This window comes from Rattus rattus, chromosome 12 (assembly GCF_011064425.1).
Source record: "Rattus rattus isolate New Zealand chromosome 12, Rrattus_CSIRO_v1, whole genome shotgun sequence".
In the NCBI taxonomy this organism is placed as follows: Eukaryota; Metazoa; Chordata; class Mammalia; order Rodentia; family Muridae; genus Rattus; species Rattus rattus.
Window position 1 is genome coordinate 4,769,082 of NC_046165.1, and position 21,314 is coordinate 4,790,395.

The following is a 21,314-nucleotide window of genomic DNA, read 5'->3' on the forward strand; positions in this document are numbered from 1 at the left end:
CTATGTGTGTGTGTGTATGTGTGTGTGTGTGTGTGTGTGTGTGTGTGTGTGTGTGTGTGTGTACATATATATATGTGTAATGGAAGGAATATAAAACTCCCTTTGTCGCAGACTCACTCTGCTTTGGCATATTCCAAACAGTCACTGTGCTGGCCTACAGTGCAGTGGCCAATAGCGTGTCAGCTTTTCAACATGAGAAAAGAGGCATTTGAAGCTTTTGTGCATTGAGAAGCCAGTGGTCGGTCATCCCAATAGCACTGAGCTTTTCAGATGATTCTGTAGCGTAAGGAAAGGAACCAGAGGTGACAGATGCTACCCAGACAATCTCAGTGATGACCACTTTTTATGTTTTTTTGGTCTACAGAAACAATGTTGCGTGCTTTCCCCACTTGACATTTGTGAAAATGTAAAAATGTGCTTAATTTTGATAGATTCGTTCAGATCGAACTTAAGTCGGCCAAACATGATTCCTTAACTCAAGCCCAGGGCTAACTTACTGGTTGTGCAACCTGATCCCAAAGTACTGTGATTAAAATGGTTCTTTGCTTGATTTAATGTTCTGATGCTATTGTCTGGAAATTCTACATGCTGTCATCTTGGAATGTAGGTTTGTAAGTTAAATATGATGGGACAGTGGGGCATGAGCAGACAGAGCAGGTGAATCCAATGTGCATATCTAGCCCAGTTCTTTACAGCCCTGTTCTCAAGAACCATTCACTGTGCCCAGCGAGCAAAGAGTTCTGATACCGCAATGCTTTAGAGTTCCAGGAAACACAAAGCGATTCCCAGGTAAATATGTGACTTAAGAAGGTACACAGACGGTCTGCACAAGCTATGCTTTCTGTGTAATCCAGTGCTTTCTTTAAATAAAGAAAGAAGCTAATGTCATCTAAGAAATCTTTGTGAGTGAGGATCTGTACCCTAGCCTGTCTTACTTGTGAGTTCCCTGACTGGACAGGTGATTAACTTACAAAAATAATGGTGACGTGGATGAAGGGAAGAATGGAGCAATCTGGAGCTGATGTTGCTTTCAGATTTTATTTACTCATCTGTAAGTCAAAGATGGCCTTAGTGGGGGATGCAAATGTGGAAAATAAAAATATTCTGCACTGATCTTGCATAGTTTTCCCATTATACATGCATGGGCTTTGGAGAAAGGCTTGCCATGGTGAGAACATGGTGGTCATTGGTTAAATGCTTACATGACAATTTGAGGGTCTGTGTTAGAGGCCCAGGGGAAACCCCAGGTGAAGAACATGGTGCAGCACCAGAGTTGGGGATGTAGAGACAGGAGCATCCCTAGAGCTCTCTAGAATGGCAGTGTATCTAGTCTAACCAGTGAGATTAGACCTGGGAGGAACTCTGTGTCAAAGGAGGTTCATTGCACTTCTAAGAGCGACATCCAAGGACCGGCTTCCACTTGCATGTATACATGTACCCGCACATTTATGGGCATCTGGGCACACAGGAATGCAACACACACACAGACACACACACACACACACACACACACACACACACACACACACACACCCCAAGAAACATTACTCGTATCATCTTGAGAATATTTCCTGTAGGTTAAATAAGTGGTATCCTATGTACATTTAAAGATGGCACAGCACGGTAGAAAGCTGGATAGTAAATCGAACGTTAATAATTTACAATGCTAACTTTCCTTTAGGTTAGGATGACATAAAATAAACCAAAATGGGGAAGTGAAGCGCATGATGACAGGAGCCAAGACAGACTGTGAAGAAGGGAAGCTTTGTATTTAATTCTATGGAGATACTCTTCTGGACATTAACCTATGAGCTCACATCTTCATTTCGAAGTTACTTCACTGACCCTGCTCAAGGAAGTGCACGAGTCCATGGTCCAAAAGATACCATGTGTAGTCCATTTTAATGTCAGACAAGAACGCTGTCCAGAGCTCAGTTCCTTTGAAGGGAAAGTGGCTGAAAGCCCAGGGTGCTCAACATCACAGACCGAGGTTTCCCTTTTCATCGTGATTGCTCTGGGAGGTTGGTTTTCAGGAGGACACTCTTGCCCTGCTCCCTTTCACCTTCACAGACTCTCGTGCCCACTGCTGTCCTCCCTCATGAGAGTCATGGGGACAGAGCCACAGGAGCTACAGGAAAGCAGGCTTGAAAGCAGGTCCAAGGGAACAGAGCATCAGCGTAACCCTTTTCAAATGAATACATAATACAGCAACAAATAGGAATCTTTCTTCAAAGAGTAATGCTTTGGAGATTCCGCGACCTGGCCGCCCTTAGTTAAAATTAAAGATTGAAAGCCCAGGTACAGAAGCTGGGAGGACTTCTGAGATCACAGGCCATTAGTCTGCTCTGACATGGGAGAAAGGCTGAGGGAGCTCGGAAGTGGCCAGAAATACACCATCTTTGGAAATGGGCTTATGTGCACGAGTTGGTATTCTCTGAGCATAGATTAGCCAAATGGAGCACACACTATGTCTTCAATTATCATCACGCAGGCATAGTCTGCGTCTTCAATTATCACCATGCACTCATGGGCATTTAGCAAAAGTCTGGATTCAGTTAAACTCATAATCTGGATCAGAGCGGGATTTAGAATTTAAAAGGATGTCTTAGAAAAAAATCCAATTTAGTAAAATGCCGTTCAGAAGCAATGAGGGAGGGAGGAGCAATAAACAGCTTAATAATGATAATTAACAATCATATGTCAGTATTAAAATCAGAAAAAGGGGGTCGAGACTCTAGAGGACTGTGGGAGAAGTCAGAGAAATCAATAAATAGCTACTGTAGTTCAATTACTTGTGTTTATTCCACACGTAAACACTCAGACAAACTGTGTTGAGATTGAACAGGATGCTATCTTTCCTTCTGAGTTAATACCAGTCCCTCTTCCAGTCCCTCATGTTCACATCTGCTCATCTACACCCCAATGGAGAAGGCCATGTCATGAGATGGACTTGGCAGGCATCTTGTTCATAAACTCCAGGCTAGTTGAAAACTATTTTGAGTTTCTTACTCAGATCAGATTTCAACTTTGATTTTTCAAAGGTTAATAGGTTGGTACAGTGGTCTGTTATGTCAACAGAGCCCTGGGAAAAAATTAATCATGAAAGCTATACGAAAGGTCAAGAGGAAGAGATTGAAAATCCCCCAACAAAGAAACCACAGACCAGGTTCTGCGTGCCCTTGAACCATTTTTATCCAAATGCAAGACTCGAGGCAAAGACGGTAGTGATGGTGAGATCTGGCTGTGGTCACTGAGGGTGAAGACTAACAGAATGTTAGTTGGACAGAGAAGTACATTTCAGCAGCATGACCCCGTGCTCTCCGAAGAGGCCAGTGCAATAGAAACAGAGATGGGATCTCTGTCAACAAGTCTTATTTCCATGTTAGATGAACTTCATGTAGTAGGCATTGGCTACTGTTAGAAAATACAAACACTGGTTATTCTGCACAGGAGGATCTGAAGCGCTGAGCACCACACAGCGCACAGTGTATTTGGTGGTCTGTTCCTATAGCAACAGGATAGGTGGGGCTACAGAAGCTAGGATGGGCAGAGCTCTGCTTTTGTTGTTTTGCTTTTGCCTTTGCCATCCTGCGCTGTGTTAGTAATATAGTTTGTAGCTCACGAACGTCACACATTACTCTATGTGTATCTTGGTAACGGGAAGAATATGGAGTCAGGTCAACACTGGTGAATGTCTGGGTGTGTAGAGGGTTCTGGAGGCAAAAGGAAGACTGAGGTCTGTTAGTGTTTGTCAAGCTTCCCATGTAGAAGACAGATTAGCATTGGCTAGTGAATCCGTTCCTCTTCCGTTTAAACTAGGTGATGGTTTAAGTAATCCAGATCATTCATAGTTAAAGCAGGTGCTACCGTTTCAAACACCCAAAAAAAGAAAGTAAGTAGAGAAAATGTTAGACCAGTGGAAGGTAAGACACTGAACAGATGACTAAAACACAACATGGAATCTCTATGACTCAAAATGGAAGTAGTGGAAATATACGCATAAAATTATAAATGCAAAGGAGTTGTCTTCAGAATGACAGAAGATCTTAGCTCCTTTTTCATTTCCTAGGACATTGGTGTTCCTCAGCAGAAACTTGCCGATACAACATTTGAGTTAATAATATGCTCAGCATGTACTCTAGTGGTCAAAGAGGTGCTAAGCACATTTGAGATGGCTTTGTTACCCTTCTCCATCCCATCACTTCTAGGGGATCTCTGTGGACACACTGATGGTCTTGCTGTATCCCCGAATTCAGGGATATTGCTGGCTTCACTGACACTCTGCCTCATACCAGGCTGTAGTCAAGCTGTTGGCTGGGGCTGGGTTTCTGTCAGTGTGGAGTGAGCTGCCACTTAGTGCTCTATGTGTTGTGGAAGGATTCATGACAGTTTAGCTTTTATCGCCAGGATGAGGTGAGAGAAAAAAAATCAGTCTTCAAGTTTTCATTGTACTTTTAGAAACTGTCTCTCATAAATGGAAAACATTATATCCACTTTAAGCTTTCATGCTTTTGCTTAAATCAGTATTGTATAAATCTGCTATCTATCTATCTATCTATCTATCTATCTATCTATCTATCTATCTATCTATCTATCTATCTATCCATCCATCCATCTATATCTATCTATCTATCTATCTATCTATCTATCTATCTATCTATCTATCTATCTATCCATCCATCAATCCATCTATCCATCCATCCATCTATCTGAGACAGGGACTGTACCTATAACCCTGGCTGTCCTACAACACAGTGTGTCGACCAGATTGGCCTCAAATATGCAGAGATCTACCTTCCTCTGCCTCCTGTGTGCTAAGATAAAGGTGTGTGCTACTACACCTGGCTCTGAAATTTCTTTCTTAAAAATCAACTCCACTTTTGTAAAGCCTCTTTAAGACCCATCTCTGATGCATGTTGGGTTCTACTTGTACATGTAACATTTTGGTAATTTTTTTCATAAAAATTATCAATCTTCCCATCTGTTTTTGGTCCATTTCAAAGTAATCATCTTTTAAAAAGCACTAGAGGCTACCCAAAACGCACACATTGGTCCTTGGATTCACCAGAGACTTCAAATTCCTTCCTTCTCTTCCTCTTGATTTCCCAAGCTGGTCTATTTACACACTAGAGCTGTAAATCCTCTTCTCAGGTTGATGTGGACACCTGTCTATTCTGGTCATCAAGTGGCTGGTTTTCCCAACTTCTGTCTCTGTGAAAAAACACAGCTACCCTCATAGTCTGTGGATCTCCTACCATTGATCCCTACCCTCTCTGACTGAAGTTTCAGCCTCAGGTGAGCCCTTTACTCTGTAAGTGCCCTAATGTTAGAGTAGGAGAAAAACCAGAGGGGGTTCATTGATATGCAAATCCCTAGGCTTTATTCTGGTGCCTGCAACCCACAATTATGCCTCAAGAGACGAAGCTGTAGACATTTAACCTTGCTTTCTAATTCCAAACCTTCCTCAGTTTCCACATGTTTCCTTGCCCAGTCTGCCTCACTCAGTTCCCACAGACGATTTACTAGTTCTCACATCTCCATATACCTGCCTGGGAAGCTGGTAGGAATCCCCATATATACCATCTACTTCCCACGCCACTTAATTCAGGTCTTTCTTGGAATTAATTATTTTTTAATTATTGTATAATTATATACAGTAAGCACACAGATATTAAGCTCCTGGTTCAATGAGTACTGACTCATTTTTTTTCTGAGTAATTCATATCATAATCAGGCCATTGGACATTAATTATATCAATCTAGAAGGCTTTCTTTTGCTCTTTCCGGTCAACTTTGTCCTCTCCTGGAAGCAACCTCTGTGCTCATTTTTAACTTCCTAGATCACCACCCTGCATCATGATAAAATTAAGATGGAATCATACTATTTTAGTTCCTTTGCTTCTGGCTTTTTATGCTCAATGTGATGTTTTTAACATTTGTCAGTGTTTGGCATCAGTAGTCTTGAAAATGTCTATGTCTTGATGATCAGTAGTCCATTACATCATTCTTTTCAATTTGACCTGTCAATTGTGATAACTGGTTGACTGATAATAAATATTAAGACTAGGCCCACCTTCAAAAGTTTTGATTAATGGATTTCTGCAGAGAGCTTAGCATTTGATATTTCCCAAAGCTTCTCATCTAATTCTAATTTTGATATTTTGTGAGGGTAAAGCTTCTGGTTTGGGAGCAGACAGCATAGCCACCTGTCCTTACAGACCTTCCCTCTCCTCTCTCCTGTCTCAAAGGGGAGGGATTCTTCCCTTCTCCCTTTTGTTCCTGATCTAGTAAAAGCCATGTTTTATGAGTGTGAGTTTCTCTTGTTGTTTGAAGTAGTCTTACAATGTTCATATTTTACGGTGACTGTGAGAGCTAGTGGAGGATACTATGGAGGTTTGAGGTGGGGTTTGAACACACTCTTCTGATTTCAGGAGTCACACTTCTCTTCTCACTGTTTCCTTCCCTGCATCTTTTATCTTTCCGGCTTTCCACCTCCACTGGCTTATTGATCACCCTTTATGTTGAGTAATGCTGAAGTTTCTTCTGTTGAGAGGAAGGAGTAAATTAACTTTTTTCTTTAAAACATGTCAGCCATAAAGCAACATTTTTACTTAGTTTATCTTTTCCAACAAATTGAGTTTCCCCTTTTACCCCTCAACTCACTTTAGAAACTGGCTTTGGCTTCTATCACATGAATGAATGGGTTTCAAGGTCACGAATGATTTCTTAATCTCCTAAATGAAACATATCAGTTTATTTTTCTTCCCTCCTGACTTCCTCCATCCTTCCCACTTGTCTTTTTCACTCCTTCCTTTTTCTCTTCCTCTTCTTTCTCTTCCTCTTCCTTCTCCTCCCTTTCCCCCTTCTCATTCTTGAGTTGAACCAAGAGCTCAGCACTTCTAGGAAGTTGCCCCACTTTACTACTGAGGCAGCTCTCCAGTACTCAATTTAATTTTTATTATGTTAAGTGTCTTTTATTTACAAAGTAATCTTTTTAAAAAATATAATTATTAAGTTACATTAAATCGTTATCGGTTATTTCTGTATATTTTTCTTCATCTGCTCACTTATTGGCCTGGGATGGGAGGAGCTATTTGATGTCAATCAGAAACTAATATCTGAAGAGTTTTGTGTTAAAGTCAAAGAGAAAGAATAAGATTCTAAGTTCTAGTTATTGTTATTGTATGCTGTTGTAAAAATTTTCTTTCTGGGCGATGTCTATACTCCTAAGGTCTCAATAAAAACCGTCGTTTGATTTCAACCAAAGTCTCCTGGGGAACAAACGAATTTATTATATGTACTTACAGAGCACAGGTGACCACAAAACAGACACACTGAAAAGTTGGCACCCAGCACGATGGCTTCCCCACATCTGGGCACACGGAGCTTCCACATCCTTCGGTCTTTTCCAGCCTAGAGACCTGGAGATCATGTGTAATTAGAGAATTACACATGAATGACTGAGAGATTAGCTGGATACTCAGATGAGAGTCCAGTGACTTCCCACCCTCCTTCTAGAAGGAGGCATCAACAATCCAGAAAGTCCTCTGTGACAATCTTTTGCAAGAATGTAACATCTGAACTCAGGAAATTGGAGGATAGAGCTGTGCAACTCAGATTATACCTATTTAAGGTGCTAGGTAGGATCCACGGAGGAGACTATAAATGGCTTTCTCCATCTTGTTGACTGGGCAAGTCTTATGTGCATAAAACTATTTTTTTGTGTTTAAAATATAAAACAGATCAAAATTAAATAAATGCTATATTTTTTGGCACAGAATTCAAGAAAATTAAGTATTTGGAACAGGGAAAAGAGTTTCTAGGAAAACATGCTTTATTTTATTAAAGTCTGAGAAAATCACATGGCTCATCAAAAAGATAGGGTGGGAGGAATCTTCCGAACAGAGAGTCTGGTGTTAGAAAAAGCAAAGGGCTTTATTCTCTGGCTAACTTTTGCTTTCTGTGCTTGGGGAAGGTGAGGCTTAATGTATTTTCTGCCCCTAAAAGCAACAACAAATCTAAGGTGATGTGTTTCAAGGAGGCCAGGCTCTATCCTAAGTGAGCGGCTGATCTTGGCCATGTTGTCTGCACGGTTATGGCCCTTGGGCCATCAAGGAGCTGTAGAATTTTCTTCCAGGATTATGGACAGCTGCTAAGACCAGGCAATGTGAGCAGAAGTGTCCCTGCCTAGAGGTCTTGAGAGGCTGGGGCTACATTGCAGTCCTCCATATCCTTAGTCCGTATTCCTTTTTGCTTCTCTTTCTCCTTTTCTTCAGGGATAGATCATCTAATAGAGTTGTCCCTGCCTAGAGGTCTTGAGAGACCAGGGCTACATTGCAGTCCTCTACATCTTTAGTCTGTATTTCTTTTTGCTTTTCTTTCTCCTTGCTTCAGGGATGGATCATCTTATAGAGTTCTCTCCCAGTAGATTCTAAGTTGTCTGTATAAATCCCTTTGCTATAATTAAGAAGTAGCCACAAAGACACATCAGTTTAGAGACGTTTATACATGCACAAATGAAGCTGATGGAGGCCGAAGAAGTGACTCATAATGCATGGCAACAGCATGCTCACTTTCCTAGAAAACAAATCCTTAAGATCTTGTTAGATGCTGACCTCTAGGATCCACTTAGTTTGGAATTCCCTACTGCAGAGTGTAGTGGTTTAAATGATATGGCCCCCATAAATCTTAGGCGTGGTTCTGAGATGTCGTGGCAGGTATTCTTGAGGACTGAAAACCCTCCAGCCATCCCCCGTATGCCTCTCCCTCCTGATTGTGGTTCCTGAACTGTCAGCTATTGCAGTCTTCCCCCTGCCTCCTCTGCTCCGCCATCACAGACTCTAACACTCTGAAACCACAAGGGCCAGATAAGGCCATCTTTTGGTACACTGCATTGGGCATATTGTTTTATCTCAGCAAATTAAAAGTGACTCATTCAGAGCATGACTTGTCCATCCATTGGTTTCCTGGATGAATTCAAAGATGTCTGATCAGAGTACATTCTCCCCACGTAGATCAACTGGTTTTCAGCAAAATCTCAGGCCTTATGCTCAATGTCTCCATCCTCGCCAGATCTACCACAGGAACCTGGGATCCATTACAAGGATGAATTTATTCCCTGCTGTACTGTAGATTTAAAAAAAAACTTAATTTTTTCAATCAGTACATTTTCACATAGCATCCACCTTAAAGATACTAATAAATGCTACTCAGTTTCTTTAGGTCATGAAGAAGAATCTCATGAGAGCATTTCCTCACCATCACATCAAACACAGCAAAAACTACCAATAAAGCAAGACTACAAATGGTCAGACACAGTTGGAACTGGAAACATGTTTAAAGGTCACATAAAAGTTGGGTAGTAATAGATAGAGGAGGGAGAAGCAGACTGGTCCACACGTAGACCCCACCTTCTCTTTCTCTCTCCATAAAACTCAGAATGAAATCTAAGGCTATTTCTCATAGATTAGTCTCCTGTTCTTTCCATACTGAGCCCAGATTGATAATTAATGACCCTTGAGAGAAGGCTACTTAACTTTGCCTTTTCTGCAGAGTTCGGGGAACAGAGGACACGAAGATGCCCTTGCTCTCTAATTAGAGAGGTTGGAGTCTATTGATCATCATGGAGATAAGCCTGTGACCTACTTCAAAGGAGCAATTTCAGCACACAGCAGGTGACACCTGGGCTTCTACAGGGCTGTGACTGTAAGTGCAGGAATCCTGTACCACTGGGGGTTCCTTTGAGAGAAGAGAGTGCTCTCTAAATCAGAGCAAGAGACCAATCTTAAATAGGAGCTGTCGTCTACCCTCACGTAAATCCTTCACATTGACCCTCCAATCTTGAGCTTCGTATCTGGTCTAAAAGAATGAAATGATTTTGGAAAGTGTGGTTTTCAAAGATATAGAAATCATAGTTTTCTCTTTTAATTTATACTGATTAATTCTTTCCCCTTGCAAAGAGATATGATGGTTTGGGAATTTTGAGTTATAGAAAGAAGTACTTTTTATAAACATTGAAATTTTTTTAATATTCCTGACAGTTTGTTTACAGTGGTTGTTTTGTTGGTAGAACTAGTTTAGAGTATTGGATTACAGTGCATCATGTCTGATAAAGCAATGGTTTCATTAAGATGGTCCAGATGCAACCAGAATGGCTGTACTGTAAGAACAGGGGCTCGGTGCATTGGCTTTATATGGGCCTGCATATGGGACTGCTCTAGTTTTCATTATCCTTTCTTAAGGGATATATAAACAGTGAGATTTTATTTTTAAAATTACGATGAAATACATACAAAATTTAATCTCAACTCTCTGAAAAAGATAGTAAGTACATCTGCCCTGCCTTGGTTACTGTCCCCTCGCCACATTCCCAGGACTCTTTTTTTCTAGAAACACTGGAACTCCATCCTTCTAATCCATTGATCACCCCCTATGCCCCTTCCTCCCAGACACAGGAAACCTCTCTTACTCTATGTGTGTGAACTCTAGGGGACTTAGAACAGCAGAACCACACAGCACCTGTCCTTTCATAAGTAGCCGACTTTCTTCCGTGTTGTTATATGTCAGTTCTTTGTTTTTTTTTTAAGGACAAAACACACACCGTTGTCTACACGGCATGTACTACTTATGCATCATCTGCTGATAGCCAGTTGGGTGCCTTCAGCCTCTCGTCCATTGTCAATCTTGCTGCAGTGAACACAAGTGTACAAATATTTCTTCAAATATCTCATGGTGTATATGAAGGATGTAATTCCTGAAATGAAAGTACCAGGTCATAACTCCACTTTGACCTGGGTTCATACATGCTATAGAGAGAGCAGAGAGAGCCACATTCCTTCTTTTTTTTTTTGGTTCTTTTTTTCCGGAGCTGGGGACCGAACCCAGGGCCTTGCGCTTCCTAGGCAAGCGCTCTACCACTGAGCTAAATCCCCAACCCCACATCCCTTCTTTTACAGGAGCTATCATGAAAGCAGCTGGAGGGAGAGGACGGGGGTAGGGGGGGAGATAAGAGGAGGACCAAAAACCTAAGTCTGTCAGAGATTTATCTGTGAGGCGCATGGGGAAGATTAGCACTACTTACCACCCTGAACTCACACCACTAGGAAGTGTACAATCTTTCAGGGAAAGTTCGTATTCCATTCTCAACCATCACCGCCCTCCAAGTTTAGAGTTGCATGGTTCTGCATCGCTCTGTACTTTGATTTGAATGTGAGCACTGCAGGAAGAACATAGAAAAATCTAGAAGGGCTAAGGTGAGGGATTCCTTCTGAGTTTAAGGATGACATCTCCATGCCACACATTTTTGAGGGATTAAAATCGTTCTTTCCATCAGTTTTCAAATGCGTAGTGGGGAAAACCAAGATGAGCTTTTTTTTTTTTTTTTTTTTTTTTCGTGAATGAGGACAGTTTTGTGTATTCTCTTTGGTAACCAACATTGAGCCCAGCAGCAGAGTTTCTGAGGCTGGTGGAGGAAGTCCGACGATGCCGGTATTCACCTGCTTAGTCTCCAGGCAGATATCTCCACAGGAAGAGTCAGCTCTGACATTGGAGCAACAGCGGAAACGCTCAGGATGAAAGAAGACTCAGGGGAGCTGAGGGATATGGTTGGAGAAGGAGTCAGTGTGTACCCTGGGAGAACCACTCGGCAGAAGTGATCTCAGTGCCAGCACAGAGATAGATACTGTGTAGGTAACATGGTAAACGTCCTTACCTAGAGACTTCCAGAATCCCCATCTGTCGGGTCAGGGGTTAGGGCATGAGAACAGTGGTTTCTCAGCTGTGTCTTCTGAAATGTGTTTTTTTCAGTCATTCTCAAAAAGGTGGCAGAAATAAGGTTTTTCTCTATAAAATTGTGACAGGAATTGGGTGTTTGCCTTCATTTTCTCCCACCCATCCATGCATAGCAGAATTTGCAGTGTTGACAATCACTGTACCAATATTTCCTGGTAATGAAGAGCTCATTCGTTCCAGGTGGTCAACAGCCTACTCAAATCTGGGAGCCGCCATTATGGCTTAAGACAGGGCCTTCGCCTGGCGTGCTGCCATATTATTTTCTATATCTTCCAAGTTTAACACCAGGGTGTGGACCGCCAAACACCTCAGATTTTGGTAGTAGAATGTGCAGGACCCTGGGCTTAGGGGACGAAAAGAAACTGTGACCTTTACCCTGCTCGCTGCCCAGACTGGTTTCTGTGTGTTGTTTAAATGTAACACATGTTTTGCAAACTCAAGACATAATTTTAGGCAAGGTCTTATGGAAGAGTTTCAGTGTAGAAGGCAACCCCCATTCTCTTACCATTAAGTCAGCCTCCATTAAACGCTAAGTTGAGTTGTTTTGCAAAACACAAAGGTGGTTGTGTCCACCTACAACTTGCCTTTCTCTGTTATTAAAAATGTCCTCATAACATTGCCTGGGGGTGGGGGGTTATTTGGCAAAGATAGGAATTGTAATTCTGTTCCTTTCTTTAGGTTATTAAAGAGCCAAGTTCTGTTTTTTAAGTGACAGCCATTGTCTCCTTCCATTTTCAGCGTTTATGAGCTTTGCTGATATTGTGATCGCTCTTTAACATCATCAACAAATGTTTGTTGAATCCCCCTGAGTATCTTCCTGTCAGGCACAAATGAAGTGATTTGTGTTCTGGGTTGAAAGAATTAACAGGTTAACCACCAGAACTTTTCCTTTTAAGTCCTTCCCCTTCCCTCTCTCCTCTTACCTCTCCCTCCTCATCGCCCCTCTTCCACTAGCTCTCCCTTCCTCCCTACCCCCTCTCTCATTCCCCTCCCTCCTTCCTCTCTTCTTCTTCTGCCCTCTTTCTTTGGAGCCAAATTTCACTGAAAAATCTATTGGGTGCTACAAAAACCAGCTTTACATATTTGCTCCAGAAAGAATCTGAGTGGGTTGGTGTCCATTTGATAAGAACTCTACAGGGAGGGAGGAACTTCAGGGACTCCAAGATGGGAATGATTTCTCCCAGGTTTGAATAACTGCCTGCTCTTTGTGCATGTGATGGAGGAGGGAATACACTGCAGTGCCTTTCTTTCTAGCCCCAACATTCTTGCAGTTTTGTAGCATCTGATTCTGTGGCACTGGCTCTGTCAACTCCTCTCCATTAAGGTTGAGTTCTCCATCCCAGGAGAAGCCTTCCTTTTCTGCTGGCAGTACAGGACCTCAGGGGCACCAGCCTCTGTTCTGGGTCCTAGCACCAACCAGCGGCAAATCCCCTGTCTCTGGACAGGTCTTGCTCCAGCAGAACATAGAATGGAATTAATGAATCTAAAAATGCTTTCTGTTCTCCCCTCTGCTCTCCCCTGGACCAAGTGAGGTCTGCAAGAGTGGGACTGAGGCCAGATAACAAGGGAGAATTCTGCTGTTCCTGCTCTTGTTAAGCCGGCCGGTCTTGATACACTTATACAGTCAGTCGTATGGGGAAATGGCTGATGGAGTAGACGCAGTGTCAGATAACAGTGATGTCAATCTCAAGCACTGAGAGTTTCCACTTCGCCAGGAGCCAGGTACCCTACTAAGGCTTCACCCAGAGAAATAGGTAGCCTTACTCATATTTAGTAACTCATATTTACTCTATGTCACATAGTTTCAATGTTTGGTTTCCCAAGCTCTTCTGGGACAACATCAGCCTTACCTTTGTTATGTGGCATTTGAGAATGTCTCCTTGCCGACTGACTGAGACACAGCCAGGGCCTGTGACCAGTCTGTCTCAGTGTAGATCCTGCTCACCATCAATTAGCGGTGACCTTGACACATAACTGTCTCCTCTATGTCTCAACTTCTGATCTGTAAAATGATAGACTGTCTCAGCACTACATTAGCTGCCACGGCCATCAGCGCTGCAGCCGTAATTATTTTCCTTATCTGCCATTCAGTTTTTTAAAAGACTTATTTTTATCTTTAAATCCTGTGTGTGTGTGTGTGTGTGTGTGTGTGTGTGTGTGTTTTATTCCTCTGGAACTGGAGTTACAAGTAGTTATGAGCCCCCCACATGGGTTTTGGGAACCCAACTCAGGTCCTCTGCAAAAGTAACTGCAGAGTCATCTATCCATTCCCTAGCCATAAACACACACAGACACACACACACACACACACACACATACACATACACATATACACACACACACTCCACACCACACACACACATACACACACACCATACCACACACCACACACACACACATACACAAACACACCACACCACACACACACATACACACACACATACCCCACACCATACACCACACACACACCACACACACACACACATACACACACACACACACACCACCCCCACACACACACACACCACACACACACACACACACACACACCCCACACACACACACACACACACAAACCCACACACCCACACACACCACCCACACACACACACCCACACACACACCACACACACACACCACACACACCACCACACACCCACCACCACCACACACACACCACACACACACACACCCCCCCACACACACACACACACACACATACACAGCACACACACACCACACACACACACCACACACATACACATACACCACACACACCACACACACACCACACCACATACACACATACCCCACACCACACACACATACACACACACACCACACCACACCACACCACATATACACACACACCCCACACACACACCATACACACACACACACACCACACACACACACACACACACCCCACACACACACACACACACACCCCACACCACACACACACATACACACACACACACCACACACACCATATACACCACACACACCACACGCACACACACACACACACCACACCACATATACACACATACCCACACATACCACACACACACACACCACACCACACCACATACACACACACACATACACACACACACCAACACACTATGCACATACACAGCACACACACATACTATACACACACACACCCCATACACCACACCACACATACCACACACACACACACACCACACACCACACATCACACACACACACACACACACACACACACACACACACACACACACACCAATCCCCTAACATAGAATCATCTAATGTCCTCTAAAGTAGCAGCCTGTCTTAGATAAGACTTTTTTTTAAAGATAATACATCACAAACAAAAGCAACTTAGGGAGGAATGGGTTTGCTTGCCTTATGTATGCTGAATCACAGGCAGGAACCAAGGCAGGAACTCAAACTAGACAGGACCCTGGAGACAGGAGCTTATACAGAGGCTGGGGAAGAGTGTTATTACTGGATTGCTCCCCATAGCTTACTCAGTCTGTTTTCTTATATATCCTAGGACCGGCAGCCCAGGGGTGGCTCCTCCCACAATTGGCTGGGCCCACTTACATGGGACGCTTATTAAAAAAATGTCCAACGGCATTTTCAACACACTCTTGTGGAGAAATTTCCTCAGTTGAGGTTTCTTCATTTCTGATGGCTCTAGCATGTGCTCAGCTGACATGGAAATTAGCTAGCACACAGCCATTCTGGGCTACGAGGATCGTGGACCTCCTGAAATCTGCTGCATCCCAGTACCATTGTGAATGCAGACCCATTTCCACTAGATGTTATTCCTTCCTCCTCGGTGTGGTAGTTAGAACGGTAATGGCTCTTATAGACTATGTTTAAAGATGAGTCCCTAACTGGTGGAAATGTTTGGGAAGGATTAGGAGATATGGGCTTCTTGGAGGAGGAAAGTCACTGGCTGTGAGCTTAAAGGTTCTAAAGACAAAGGAGGGGCATTCCGAGTTCTCTTCACTGCTCCTTTATTTTGCCATCACAGACTCTAACCCTTTGCTAACATAAGCACCAAATTGAACATGTGTATGACTTGCCTTGGTCATGGTGATTTGTCAAGGAAGTAGAATCCCCACCTGAGACATTTAATTAGAAAAAAAATTCTCCTTCTTGCTGGATTCAGATAAAATATTCCCACATCAGTGACTTTTCTGAAGTATCCCCTCTTTCTCTCTCTCTGTCAACTCTGTAGTCTTAACCTATGGTCTACCTATTGATTTATAGGTTAGCAATCATTTAATGTCATTGAGTGTTTATTACATTACTGGATATATGCCAACCGTCTTTCTTGTTACTTAAAAAAGTACGTATGTTTGTTACCTGTGGTATAGTTCTATGTCCGTTTCCTGTGTCAGACTTTGATACATTTGCATGCATTTGCCTGCATTTGTTTAATACATCTGTGTGTATTCATTTTCTGGGAATGAAAAGCTGCTGAATTAGTACATACTGGTTACCCTGCAAATGTGCAAGTGGACATAGTTTACATCCAAGACATTACATTCATATAATAAGATCATAACAACTCACTTCTCTTTTAATAATCAAAATACTACACTTAATTTGCTGTCAAACTTTTCAAAGGAAATCCAGAGAAGCCAGAACTAAGAAATTAGAACGGTGTCCTACCCAGACCTAAAGAGCGGAAGAAAGCCCTGAGGAACCTACTCATCGACACCCAGACACACTTCTTTGAAGAAATGAAAACAGATTGGGAGAGCTGAAATTTGACTTTGGGTCAACCCCACATACAGTGCTGCAATTCGTGACAGCTTCATTTTTGTGATTCTGCGTTTGTGTGTACATATGTGTATGTGTGCCTTCATGCACCGGTGTGCCTGTGCCTATGGAAGTTAGAGGTTAAACTGGGGTGTCCTTCCTCAGACACCATTAACCTTCTCATTTTGTGTCAGGTTATCTTGTTGACTTGGAGCTGCCGCCAATACCATCATGGGATCCAGTCTCTTCTCCACAGGTTCTCTCTAGAGACTGAAGAGAAAGGAAGAGTTGGGTGTTAGAGCTATGCCCACGAGTCCATTGTTTTCATTAATGCTTTCTGCTTTCTTTCAGCTAGTTCATTTTCACAGGACTCCCATGGCCAAACCAACCTCTTCCATCTCCTTGCAAGATGAAAGAAAGGAGCCATGATTGAGACACTGGACAGCCCAGCCAATGATTCTGATTTCCTGGATTACATAACTGCTTTGGAAAACTGCACTGATGAGCAAATCTCATTCAAGATGCAGTACCTTCCCATCATCTACAGCATCATCTTTCTCGTGGGCTTCCCGGGAAACACGGTGGCGATTTCCATCTACATTTTCAAGATGCGACCTTGGAAGAGCAGTACCATCATCATGCTGAACCTGGCCTTGACGGACTTGCTGTATCTAACCAGCCTCCCTTTCCTCATCCATTATTACGCGAGCGGTGAAAACTGGATCTTTGGGGATTTCATGTGCAAGTTCATCCGATTTGGCTTCCATTTCAACCTCTACAGCAGCATCCTCTTCCTCACCTGCTTTAGCCTCTTCCGTTACGTTGTGATCATTCACCCGATGAGCTGTTTTTCTATTCAGAAGACTCGATGGGCGGTGGTAGCTTGTGCTGGGGTGTGGGTCATTTCTTTGGTAGCTGTCATGCCCATGACTTTCCTGATCACATCAACCACCCGGACCAATAGGTCTGCTTGCCTTGACCTCACCAGCTCAGATGACCTCACTACTATCAAATGGTACAATCTCATTTTGACCGCTACCACTTTCTGCCTGCCCTTGCTGATAGTGACACTCTGCTACACGACGATTATCAGCACCCTGACTCACGGGCCTCGGACCCACAGCTGCTTTAAGCAGAAGGCTCGGAGGCTGACGATCCTGCTCCTCCTTGTGTTCTATGTATGCTTTTTACCCTTCCACATCCTGAGGGTCATTCGGATCGAATCTCGCCTGCTTTCAATCAGCTGCTCCATCGAGAGTCACATCCACGAAGCTTACATTGTCTCTAGGCCATTAGCTGCCCTCAACACCTTTGGCAACCTGCTGTTATATGTCGTCGTCAGCAATAACTTCCAGCAGGCATTCTGCTCCGCAGTGAGATGTAAAGCCATCGGGGACCTTGAACAAGCAAAGAAAGACAGTTGCTCAAACAACCCCTGAGTCACACCATTTCATCAAAGCCAGGGAGATGTCTCAAAGCTCTTGACATGCAAATGTGAGAATCTGAGATAGAATCTTTGGAGCCCAGTTAAACTGTGTGTGGTAGCAAGTATTTGCAATCCCAGTGCCTCTGTGGTGAGGCGGACATGGAGCTAGGAGAATCCCTAAAGGCTCGAGGGCCAGCTGGCCAACTCTACACAATGACTAACCTCAGAGACCTTGTTTCCCAGGAGACAAAAGGGGAGGTTTCCGATGCCTAAAGCTGTCCTTTGAGCTCTACATGTGAGCTGTAACCTGTATTCACACCCTGACACAAACAGCCATGTCATTCACACTTACATACTCATCAAATATCAATCAACCCATCTATCCATCACACATACACATTCATCAAATACCAATCAATCCATCCATGCATCAGTGAATCAATCCATTAACCCCCCCTGATAATTTGTATATAACTTCCAAGAAATCCTGAATACCACCTCTCAGTGGAGCCCCAAGTAACTACAGAGTATTCAGGTCATTATGAACCAAAGCCATAGGCAAGGGCACTTGGGAGATCTTTGCGATGAGTTTGTTGAGAACTTTGGGTAGAGGATGAGACACAAGAGTGTCAAAGTATATATAAGATTAGAAACTATGAAACTCAGAAAATTTCTGCTGCCATGAATTAATTGCTTCCACATAGAAACTAGTGTTTGCATACCAGCACCGGACCTCCTACTGCTTTGATGTCAAGATGGGAAGACCCAGACAAATTAGAACCAAGCAAAAGTCAAGAGTATTCTTCATGCCCAGTTACCTGTCCTTTCAGATTTTGGGGCCTGTGTTCACTGAAATCTTATATTATCCAAAAGCATCATGTCTTTTCTCAATTTTTTTTACCACTCATTATCTTTATACGTTTTTCTTCCTTTAAAATTTGAGATTGTTGTTCTGAGTTTTCCTCTCAGCTCTAGTTAATTTTTTCAGACTGAAGGAAGACGGTAGGACACAGAAGGGGGTGCTGGGGAAATGGCCCAGCCCAGAAAAATGCCTGATGTACGAGCATGAAGGCTTGAGTCTAGTCCTTGGAACCTAACCAAAGGATCCTGGTGCAGAGAGGAATGCACTTGGAACCCCAGCTCTGGACAGCAGAAACAAGCAAGTCCCTGGAGCTTGAGGACCAGCCAACCTGGCCTACTTAGTGAGCTCTAGCACAATGAGAAACCCTGACTCAACAACTGAGGGATAGAGCTCCTGATGAACGACATCAAGGTTGTCCTCTTGGACACTAGGTGTTCTCAGTGCTGTAGGCCACTTTAACAATTGCTTAATTTGTAAATCATATTGAGTTACATTGTAATTGTCAACATTTCCTGGGGAAAGAAGAGACATATTGATGACGTAGAACTATGTTTAAGTATCATATATATGTGAGGTGCTAAATCAAACTAACATTGTTTTAATTTCCAGGGGGAAATTATTATTCTCTTTAGGCATTGTAATCTTTTAGTGTTATAATAAAAACAATACCTGTAGAAACTGCTGAAGTCATTCTTGGACTATGTGTGTGGGCTTAAATTATCAGTAAATATAAATTGGTAAATATAAATATTTGAGGAAATACCTGGTTTAGATCTTTTAAACCTTAAAGAATATGTTGATATGGCTAATAAACTTAAAAACAATTACCCTCTGGTTATTTGTCCCATGAAAATGCAACTTATTCATTAGTATATTGACAACAATGGTTAGAGAGAAAAAGGAAGCTTGGAAACCAGAAGTCGAATACAGCTGGGGCACAGGACTTCTGCACCAGAAAGGGACTATCATCAGATTCTATAGTTCTGCATTTCACCCAGCCTCGGGGATATGGGAGTGCCAATGGACAGACAAAACATGGAGAGACTCTAGACTGCATTTACCTTACACCTGCTGTCTGGTTCTGGGCTTGGGTGAAGAGATGCAGCGGGTGGGAAAACACAGCCGAAGATGTGGGCGACTGAAGCTAGGGTTCCCTGACTCCTGAGCATCCAGTCTCTGCTGGAAACCGTGCAGAGGCATCAGAAACGAAGGGTTGGTGGTCCATGGGCCTGCGGTGGTCCTGGACATCCAAATGCTACTGGGTGTCAGGGAGTTGGTAATGAAGTTGGGTCCCTGGGAAGGGGAACTCTGGCTTAGCTCATGGGCGAGTGTCCTTAGTTTAGCAGTAGTAGTCTGGGAGGGCAGAGGGGCCTTCCAAGAGGGATTTAGCTTAGACAGTAGTGTGTGTGAAGGGCTCTATAAGGTTTTCTCCATGCTCCCCATGGTGGTGAAAGAGACAGTCCTTGGTTCCAAAGGGTTTGTTGATTGTTCATGGTGGAAAATGGGTCCATACCACCTTGTCAGGATAGACTAGAGATTAAATACCCTTTGCAGGAAGGAATATCCAGGAAGGGAAATGCATTGGCTAACTCTCAGGGCCTCTAGATCATTAGCATGGAGACCTCTGTTCTGATCTATGTGACCATAGTTCATGTTCCTATGTAGGGAGTGCAGTCATTTCTGTCCCCTCTAGGTTCCAGGGCTTCTAACTCATTCAACCTTACCAAGTTTCCTGGCATGGTCCACTGCCCACAAGATTCCAGTGACCTTCACGATTTTCTAGGACATCATGTCTGACTTAGACCAAAAGATACCTATCAAGATCCTCTGCCAGGCAAGTGGATAGGATGGGGAGGAAAGAAGGCCTGGGCCCCTAATCATGAGCATCACCGGATGAGGGAAAGCAGGCTTTTCTAATGTGGAACAATCTATTTCAATAGAAGCCCTAAGTTACCTCTCTATAGTGGCTGCACAGCCTGGCATAGTGTGACCAGCGACCCACTTGAACCTCCCAGCTTTCTGTCTTTCCTTCTTTCCCCTTTAGCACCAGCTCAGCCACTGGACCAGCTTTCACATAAGGCTACATGAAAGTATCTTTTTCCTTTCTGAAAAATTTCAACTAACTTATAAGTCCTACCTAAAGGTTATTTTAGGTTAAGAGGTAGGTGGAATCTATACCAAATGGCTGTCTCTAAACTTGGTTGTTTATATAGTTTTATATATAAACTATAAATATGCATATGTATGTACACACACACACACACACACACACACACACACACACACACACGCACATGAAAATATATAGAGAATTTCTTTGATCCTCTTCTCTCTTCCCACCAAAGTACAGGGATATAAACAGTTTTTTTTTTCTTCCTGATACAGATTAGCCCACTGCACTGTATCTTTGGCCTTGTTTTGTTATTTCAGGAACCTGACTCCAACATTTAATCCCACTTTCTTCAATTTTTA

At 43.0% G+C, this 21,314-nt stretch overlaps 1 protein-coding gene across 1 annotated transcript in view; it reads left to right on the plus strand.

Annotated features, from left to right (window-relative positions):
* The window catches only part of Oxgr1 (oxoglutarate receptor 1), a 40,368-nt gene extending 22,375 nt beyond the window's left edge, over positions 1–17,993 (plus strand). Inside the window, exon 2 of the mRNA XM_032918385.1 lies at positions 16,906–17,993. Coding sequence (XP_032774276.1) covers positions 16,980–17,993 — 1,014 coding nt within the window. The 5' untranslated portion in view covers positions 16,906–16,979. The remainder of the gene's footprint in view (positions 1–16,905) is intronic.
* Positions 17,994–21,314: the final 3,321 nt, after the last annotated feature.